The sequence below is a fragment of the Aspergillus affinis genome (genome assembly GCF_023601865.1).
Source record: "Aspergillus affinis strain CMG 70 chromosome Unknown NODE_169_length_60394_cov_90_541987, whole genome shotgun sequence".
Taxonomy (NCBI): domain Eukaryota; kingdom Fungi; phylum Ascomycota; class Eurotiomycetes; order Eurotiales; family Aspergillaceae; genus Aspergillus; species Aspergillus affinis.
The window spans coordinates 51341-60394 of record NW_026515950.1 but is presented as its reverse complement, the minus strand read 5'-3'; the positions used below and the strand labels follow the sequence as shown (position 1 = coordinate 60394).

Genomic DNA, 9054 nt, shown 5'->3' with positions numbered 1-9054 from the left:
TGGCAGCAATCACCCGCAGAGGGAATTGTTCGATCGTTTCTTGTTGAAAACGACCCTGTCCCGTGAATTTCAAGGGGCATGGTATGAGCAAACGAGGGCCCATGATCGCCCAGCCCTGGAGCTAAGACATCAAAAGGTCAGGGACTACGCAGGCAAGGCCTCGAGCTTTTTGAAAGACCTGTTAGTCCTCTGTCACATGACGAGTGGCGGCCCGGCTCGAGGCAGTAAAATTACGCAGATTCTGTTTCAGAATACCGCAGGCACCCAAAGGAATCTTTTCCTTCACCCAGAGACCAAACTATTCGTGATCAGGCTAGCATATTCAAAAACTTTCAGCCGGACCGGAATCGAAAAGGACGCGTTACGAGTGGTCCCTTCAGGAATTTCATGGCTTTTGTTATTCTATTTATTGATCGTTAAGCCATTCATTCGGTCCCTGATTCTAGAGGTGAATGGGGCTGCATTCAAAAGGCCGGAATTCTTATGGCTGAATTTTCGAAGCCCTAGGTCCAGCCCTAGGTTCAACCCGGAAGATGACCCGAAGGCGAACCCTAGAAAAGCCCTAACAATCAGACCTCTGGATGGCCGAGCCCTCTCAGCCTCAATGCGGGCATTCACCAACACCTTGATCGGTCAGCCTATCGGGGTAAGGGCCTGGAGACATCTGGCGCAGGCCCTGATTAGACATAGTCTGGGGGGTGTGACCCGAGAGGATCCGGATGAAGATCTCGATCTAGAAGGTCTAGGGGCCATGCAGATGCACCATTCTCGGCAGACAGGTCTCATGGTCTATGGCAGGCAGAATTCGGCCTTTTCGAAAATCGGCAGTGAACTGCAGGAGGCGCAAATTGAATTCAGCTAGCGCTGGCATGCCTATGTAGGCCTAGGGCCGACCCAATTGGACCTAGTGGCCTGCCTTTCGGCTATAGACGATCCGTTACCTGCGGAATCGATCCCGGCCTCTCTGCCGGACCCCTGAGTCCCTATCCTGCCTCTCGGGTCACCTCTGGTGCAATACCATATGCCGAGATCGGATCAGAACCCTGCGATTTCAACTCGTCCGGTCACGATAGGGCAATTTCATCGATTTCTATCGCTTTACCCTGCGCCGAAAGTGAATGAATTCGGAGATAAATCAGAATTTGCAAGCCCTGATCTGGATCAGAGCCAGATGGTTCGAATGCCGGAAAAACAAAGCAATCAAGCTTTTCAGGACCCGGATTTATTGTTACATATATGGCAGGAATTCATGCAAAATGATCAGGTGACCTTTTTCAGCCCAGAACAAGCCCAAGCCCTACATCTATTCCTATCCAGGGTACCTTACCTGATCATGATCCTCCCTACTGCCGGTGGCAAAACCACACTGTTCCTGTTAGGGGCTAGTCTGGCCACCAGTAGGACCACCATCCTCGTGGCCCCCCTGGTCGCCCTGAAGCAGGATCTGCATCAAAAGGCGTTAAAACTCGGGCTGTCCGTTGGGGTTTACGAAGAGAACCCGGAATCCACCTCTGAACCAAGCCCGAGTCGCATTCTATTGATTTCAATTGAATCGGTAGCTACCCCTGCATTTTTTTCATATGCCAAAGCCCTCATTGCAAAGAATCAATTAGATTATATCATTTTTGATGAATGTCACCTGATCCCTTTGGCGAAAAACTATCGGAAAGTCATGAATCGGATTCGTCAGGTGACCTGCCTACCTGCACCAATGGTGTTTGCCTCGGCAACCCTGCCTAGCCACCTAGAAAGGGACCTTCTTCAAACCCTGGGGTTGATTCATCCGGTCCGAATTCGGGCTAATATCAATAAGCCTTCTTTATTTTATGGAGTCAAACAGGTCCCTACTGGTATTGATCTTGATATGGTAGCGCTAGATCTGATCCGGCACTTTTCGGAAAGATATCCTGATCAAAAAACGATCATTTTCTGCATGTCAAAAAGAATGGTCGAAGAGATTCACGAAAAAAATGATCTGATTACTGCATATTTTCACGCGGACCTTCCTGATTCCGACAAACAGTTGCAATTGCATTCATTCATTGAATCAAAGAAGCAGATTTTAGTGGCTACCAGCGCGATTGGGGCCGGGTATGATTTTCAAGATATTGGGCTGGTCATTCACCTGCAGGGGGCTCATGCATTCACGGATTTTATCCAGGAATCAGGCAGGGCGTCGAGAAGACCTGGGGCGTTAGGGTTCAGCTATACCCTGGCGAGACCCTCTGATTTTAACCCGAGAGATTCGGATTCATTCGAAAAGACCCTTTTTCGGGACTATTTGAATGAAAAGCTCTGCCGAAGGCGGTCGATTTTCCGGGTTTTTAATGATCAGGCCCTGGAATTCTGCTTAGACGATTGGCAGGCCTGTGATCTATACCGAATCAGAAATAGTCAATTTCAGGATGTAATTCAAGGCACTAGTGCCTATTATGGTCGGGTAACCGCCCAATTCCCTCAAATCGTGGACAGTATTTACCAGTGGATGGATGATCGTTGTCTAATCTGTTTCTGGAAGACTACCAGTAAGCCTTTAACCCGAATCCGTTGTCCAAAAGCGGAAACTAATGTTTTTGATTCTTTAGCAATGGCTCGACCGGAACAGATTCGAAATTATCCACGATTTTTTGATTATGGAACCCTGAAGTGTAAATTAACAGATTTACTGATTGAAGACTTTGATCGAAATCGACCTTATTTAAGGTTTGTTCCTGATTCGGGTTGTTTTCACTGTCTTCTGCCCACTAAAATATGCAGTCATGCATTCAAAAATCATGAAGCAAAAGGCCTAATGTCGATTTTCCGGGTATTAATGTTTGATTTCTTCGATCTACTCGATTCTACCGGATCGATCGTAGTCGAAGGTAAAGGAAAGATTAACGGCGCAGCGATAAATCCTCGAAAGAGGAGATTCGGTTTGGTACGATAGTATCAGCAGGGAAATCCCGATACAGAGAAGTGATGGGTGGCGGTAATCGCCCGTCACTTCCCGTCGGGAGAAGTGACGGGCTCTATGAGAGAAGTGACGGTTTCTATGGGCGGATAGGCAGTATCAATACCGTTCGGGAAGTGATGGGAGCGATACCAGAGCGGTTTGGGTGCGGTTCCATACGGCTGATGGCTCGATGGGGCTAGCGGCGGGTAAAGTGCGCGAGCCTCCCGTTATGCGCGGCCGGAGTTTGTAGGGGCAGTGACGGTCACTGTGTTATAGGCAGGTACCAATATCCTTGAGGTAAACGGGGAATTATTCCATTAACAGGACCATTTAGCTCACCCTGCGGAACCGACACAGCCTGGCACCACCGAGAGTTGTGGCCGGTACTACAAGGTAGCATCTGGAGATACGGTATGAGTGCCTTCCTGCCATAGCAACATTTATAGTTATTGACAACTAACGCTGCATAGTGCAATTTCATCGCCCTTCGATTGTGGGTTTGCTCGCACCCTCGTGTTTATTGCAGTATTGACTGAACAAAATAGTGGCATTACCGTTCCCGATTTCCAGGATCTGAATACCCAGGCGAGTAACCCAAGAGCGAGCGCCTCAGCTGCTGCCATTCACTAACCCCTTCTTAATAGATCTGGGATAACTGTACCAACCTCTGGCTCGACTATGATGTCTGCGTGGCTCCTGTATCGGCAACGACTGTGTCCGAGGATGGCACATGCGGGCCATCTTACGGTAACACTATCTGTGAAGGGTCTTCATTCGGAGAGTAAGTGCTGAATGATCCCCAAGAACGCGGGACACGTCGCGGAGATTTCACTATTAACAACGCCAACCCCTCAGCTGCTGCTCCACGAGCGGATACTGCGGAACCGGGATTGAATACTGCAGCTCTGGCAACTGTGTATCCGGCGCATGCGAACCCAACAACGGCGCCACGACCAACGGCACCTGCGGCCCAGACTGGGGTTATACAACGTGCAGTAATCCAAGCTTTGGCTCGTAAGCAAACCTTCTTTCTCTTTTCCCTATTTTACCTTTTCCCAGTCTGTTTCCATTTCCCTGCCCTTCTTACCCGGCGGAAAGTTCGCTGACACTTTCTTCCTCTGTGCGCACCAGTTGCTGCTCGATCTACGGGTACTGCGGCGACGGCGAGGACTTTTGTGGGCCGGGACTATGCTACTCCGGGGAGTGTGACCCAGACATGGGAGGCCCGAGCATTAATGGCGAGTGTGGCCCTAGTTTTGCGGGAAACAAGACTTGTACTGGAACCCAGTTTGGAGACTGCTGCTCGGTGAACGGGTACTGTGGGAGCTCGGACGACTACTGTAGTGCTGGCAACTGTTACTCTGGTGCTTGCAAGTCTTGAATTTAAGAGTGGTTATAGTTACATGTACATTGCCATACTAGAGATTGGATGGGCGAGAAACTGACTGCCTTGTAAGAGTGTTTGTAGAGATATAATAGTGTGGGAGACGATGATTTGGAGAGCAGATAGATGCAAGATCGATAGATTCAGGTACGTAGCGACAATGAAAGGAATCTAGATACACAAGCAGACACGTGGCCGCTCGCCGAATAGAAGACAAATGACTGCTCACAAGTAGAAAATGCAGTTCCAATGATTATCCTCAGATCCACGTCCGTGAGTCATGGCCGAAATTTCTACTAAGCCACGTGATCTCCAGGGGATATCCCCACGTAGCGATCCCTAAATTTCATTACCATTCCTCCTATATCTACTTACCTACCTACCTACCTCCTCACTTACCATCCATATCAAACCAGTTGAGCTACTCATCCGCTCCATCTCGATGGCCTCCTCCGAGCATCACTTGCCCTCATCAACCCCAGCTCGCCCCGACGGATGGCCCCGCATAACCGAATCCAGTCCGGTCCGTGACCTCGGCCGCGGGATCATGGATTATGAGCGCTGTGCAGCACTGCACAATGAGATCCTAACCAGGGCCGTTAAGGGCCGTGGGGTAGAGATGCCCTCCAAGCACCTAACCTGGTGGGAGGCCAGGGCACCTTCTGAGGAAGTTGCCAACAGTCTCCACCCGTCCTTGACCAAGTTCCTGAAACGTGCTTGGGATGAGAACGTGCTGCCCCAGTGGTCTGTACTTTTCCTCTATATTGGAGCGCTGAAGTCTCCGGATACCCTGCGGGATCGTATGGATCTGTATGAGGATGAGGATGAGGATGGAAGGTTTATCAAGCTGTATAAGTCTAGTCACTTTCGAGGTCTCGATAATGAGGGTATCGTGTATGGTTTTCTTTCTCCCTGATGAGGCAATTCCAATGACTTGGAGGCAAGGCGCGTTTACTTACTGATTGACTAGGTTTGACCAAACGACTTTAAAAGCAACCTTTATCGAGGATTATAATGATACCAGTACCATCACCAGCCGCCCATGGGGCTGGATGCCTCTGGAAGTTATATTAGATTCATATCTTGACATGATCGATGACGGAAAAGTACAGACGATTTCCGAAGATCAGGCAAAACTAGTGAAACTCGACAACCCCAGTTGTAGGGTAATGGACCAGTGGATAATTCACTATTACACGAAAACAGAGCTAGAAAGGGCAACCGCTGCGTTCAAACGTCTGGTAAACCTGATTGAATCTCGAATCCTGCATAGAGCCGATTCTATTACTCCCATGCACTTGCCGTGGCATAATCCGGCAACATTCTCAAACCAGGACATTCTCCCCCCTTTTTCGTTTGCCTACCAGTTCCTCAAGGCTATCTCCAGCTGCACAGTCCGGTTCCGGTATATCGCGCCGGGAATCCGATTCCCTACCGTCTCTGAATTCCAGCACCAGCCCATTACGGACTTTATTACATCGCCATATAACCATCACGGACAGCGCCCTGGCGACTGCCCTCTGCGGGTCTTTCAGATCGATAACGTAGAGCAGCAGCCAGTCCCGCGCGATCAGGGCTTCGGCCTCCACAATATCGCTGCCGGATTCTATATCCATCCCGTGGTGGAGCGTTGGCCACACTTCTGGAGCAACGGATGTCGACTTCTGTTACCCTTTGGTATCGGGGGTTTCGGATGGGCTCGGCAGTCAAATGGAGAACCGTTTGGGTTAGACTGGTATTGGACTGACGACCCGAAGCCTCGCGATACTCATGGACACTTGTATCAGAGTGGGACTGTGGATGGGATCACGAACCGCCATTTGGTACAGATAGACAAGGTGCTGAACAACTGGGCTGATCGGGTTGAGAGGGGCGATTGGGAGATAGATAGGGATGGGGTTACCGGGGGGATTGGTAAGCTTCGCGAGGCCGATACGGAGGCGCATTGGCAGAAATATTGGATTCCACCGTCTTGGTAAGGGTTACATGTAGGACCGAACGGATATAGATATAGATATAGAAAAATACATATACTGCGCGTTTGTGCCTAGACTATTCGAGTAGCTGTTAGCTCGGAAGCTTGAGAACAGAGTACGCCTTCCTCTCCTACTTACTGCCCTTGTTATATCAACACAAAGATTTGATCAAGATGCTCGATAGCTGGGTTCCCCGGCAAAAAGGGATTGAAAGAGGCACGAACAGCTCCTAAACGTTTAGGCGGAAAAAAGCCAAGTATCTCCCATGCCCGGATCTTTCGCCTTTGATTTGTGCGGACTGTCCTGAATAAAGTACTAAGTACTTAACAAGAGTATGTATACGATCCTTATCGCCTTTTGTAAAGATCCTGCCGATCTGGAGTTCGATCTCCCCTTCATTATATATCTATACCGAAAAGTGTTGAGCAAATCGGCCAAACAAAGGTTAGTAAAAAACAAGATAACAAATGTGTATATGCCAAATCAATGCAACGAACAGAAATTATTATAGCGTTAACCTAGGTCGCTCCTTCTATAACAAATCAGACGCGCCACTCCTTCTTCAACTGATCCCTCCACGCATCAAACTCTATTACCTCGCCATCAACAAGTATCTTCCCCTTGTAAAACTCTTTCGTCCGCTCCGGAATATACGAAAACTCCTTAACATGTTTCTGATTACACTTCTGAATGCCCATCGTCCCCCCCTCCAACAGCTTGAGACAATCTGCACAGAACCCCGTATCCATGCAGATTGGATACAGGAAAGAGCGATCGTACAGATATCGTCAATCCAGCCGAATGCCAGGGTTCTGCCAGGCAGTAACTGAGTGCGCGTGGTCTTAACGGTATTAATTTCTAACGCCCGAATAAGGGGCGTGTTGAAGAGAAGGAAAAAGATCGGAAAGATAGGGTACCCCTGGGAGATCCCCGTAGGGGTAAAAATGATATCGCTCAGGTAGCCAGGTAGTTAAAGTCGGGTCTGTCAGTCTAAAAGGAATGACTCCAGTCACCCGGCGAAGTACCCTAGTCGTGCTATCTTCAGATTGTGCAGCAGCCGGGTATGAGAGACGTTATCGAAAACCCCTGCTACGTCTAGCAGGAGCATACTTATTTTCTGGCCTCGGCCTCAGCCATCAAAGATAGCATCTATCAGTAGTTAAATTAGGTAGTCGACAGAGATACCCTTGCGTCCCCTTAAATGCCCTCGTGGCAGTAGGCTATATTCTTTCAATGCGTAGGTTATGCGGGTGGCGATAACTGCCTCTAGAATCTTACCAAGTGTATTCAAGAGGGCAATAGGCCGGTAGGATTTAACGATTCGATAGTCCCGTAGCGCGGCCTTACAGAGGACAACTGTAGTAGATTGCTGAAAGTATTCGGGGTTATACCCGAGCCGGATACAGGCATTAAAGATGCCCGTAAGTGTTTTCACGAAAGAAGGAACCTTACCTAATCAGTGTCAGACCTTATTAGGGATGCCGTCAGGCCCGGGGGCCTTGTCAGGAGGCGCCTTTCGGATGCAGCGCAGCATCTCGTGTTCGGCGAAATCCGGGAAACCAAATTGCCGAGATAGGAAGGTTGTAAGGATATCAGAAAGGTCTGCAAGAGGTAGTTGAGAAAAGAAGGCCTTCCGGAATACCTCAACTTTCTGTTTTGCGGTTTCTGCGAGGCCGTTATCTGGTTTTTCAGTGTTGGGACCAGTCCCCCGGAGGCGTCCCGGTTCCTGGCCCATCTGGCCAGGCGCCACATGCCTCGGGGGCCTGCCTCGGTGGCCTTTCTGACCCAGGTCCGGTGTCCCTAGCGTAGGGCCCTCGCCAGCACTTTTCCTTTGCGGTTTCTGACCTTCGTATAGCGGTCCCAGGCCAGCCCCGTAGTAGGATCGGTAAGGCCCATAGCTATGCAGGTCTCGGTGTATGCACGCCTGAATCTACGAGTGATCTTGATCATCTCTCGGCATTCCGGGGTTAGTGTTCAAGAACAGATGTTAAGGTGGGAATAAGTATGACAAGGCGACTGGGCAAAAATCGCAGGCGCATTTTTCTACGTGGACTGTTCAGTAAACCGCTATGGGCAAACTAAGGCCCGTTTCGAGCATACAGCTCAGCTCTTGGGGGTATGTGCACTTATGATAACTCAAATTGAGCTCTCACGACTAGACTCTACTCCCCTGAGAACTTACCCGTATTACGCAGGAACCAAAATAATCCAGAGAACATATCTAGTGATCTCAAAATCCGGTCGTGGAATCCGATAAATTGAACCCTACTCTGCTGGAAGGTGTGACGGTCTACAAAGAAGCTTAGTAAAAGACAAGTTTGTTTGTGACTCGTAGTCAAGGAATTTTCCCATGGAGAGGAAAGGCTATCTAGGAGCGAGGATCTAGGGCCTCTATGTATTGCCTGAGGCTCCAGGAAGGTTCATCTATACCGGGAAGTTCCTTGGCTCAGGAAGTAACAATCCGGAAAGTTCCCTGATTTCAGGAGGTAACAGAAGGTCCGAGACGCTCCCAGAACCATCGGTAACGTTCTTAGGAGACAAAGGTACCGCGAACAAATATTCAGCTACCTGTGGGAGTTATCGTCTAAGCCCATAATAAAGGAGAGAGTATAAGGCGGTGAAGCTAGCTTTGCGCTTCCATATAATATATTCATTTACAGTACAATGAACAATAGGACGGTATAAGTGTTGTAGATTCGGGTTTTCTGATCTAGTCCGATGGCTCAGGATATAGCGGAGAATTTAGGTGGGTTGGAATA

The 9054-nt window shown here is 49.1% G+C and overlaps 3 protein-coding genes across 3 annotated transcripts; 2 read left to right on the top strand and 1 right to left on the bottom strand.

Annotated features, from left to right (window-relative positions):
* Nucleotides 1–196: 196 nt before the first annotated feature.
* Nucleotides 197–862, top strand: KD926_002988 (putative telomere-associated RecQ helicase; the record flags this gene model as incomplete). Its single annotated transcript, XM_053094570.1, has 1 exon — nt 197–862. One exon carries the CDS (start codon nt 197–199, stop codon nt 860–862), a length of 666 nt encoding a protein of 221 aa, XP_052950688.1.
* Nucleotides 863–1021: 159 nt separating this feature from the next.
* Nucleotides 1022–6298, top strand: KD926_002987 (uncharacterized protein; the record flags this gene model as incomplete). Its single annotated transcript, XM_053094569.1, has 9 exons — nt 1022–2525; nt 2586–2703; nt 3047–3177; nt 3270–3346; nt 3406–3432; nt 3580–3682; nt 3740–3949; nt 4736–5213; nt 5290–6298. The coding sequence occupies 9 exons, from the start codon at nt 1022–1024 to the stop codon at nt 6296–6298; spliced, it is 3657 nt and encodes a 1218-aa protein (XP_052950687.1).
* A 1459-nt stretch (nt 6299–7757) lies between these two features.
* On the bottom strand, nt 7758–8393 carry KD926_002986 (uncharacterized protein; the record flags this gene model as incomplete). Its single annotated transcript, XM_053094567.1, has 2 exons — nt 7758–8219; nt 8361–8393. 2 exons carry the CDS (start codon nt 8391–8393, stop codon nt 7758–7760), a joined length of 495 nt encoding a protein of 164 aa, XP_052950686.1.
* Nucleotides 8394–9054: the final 661 nt, after the last annotated feature.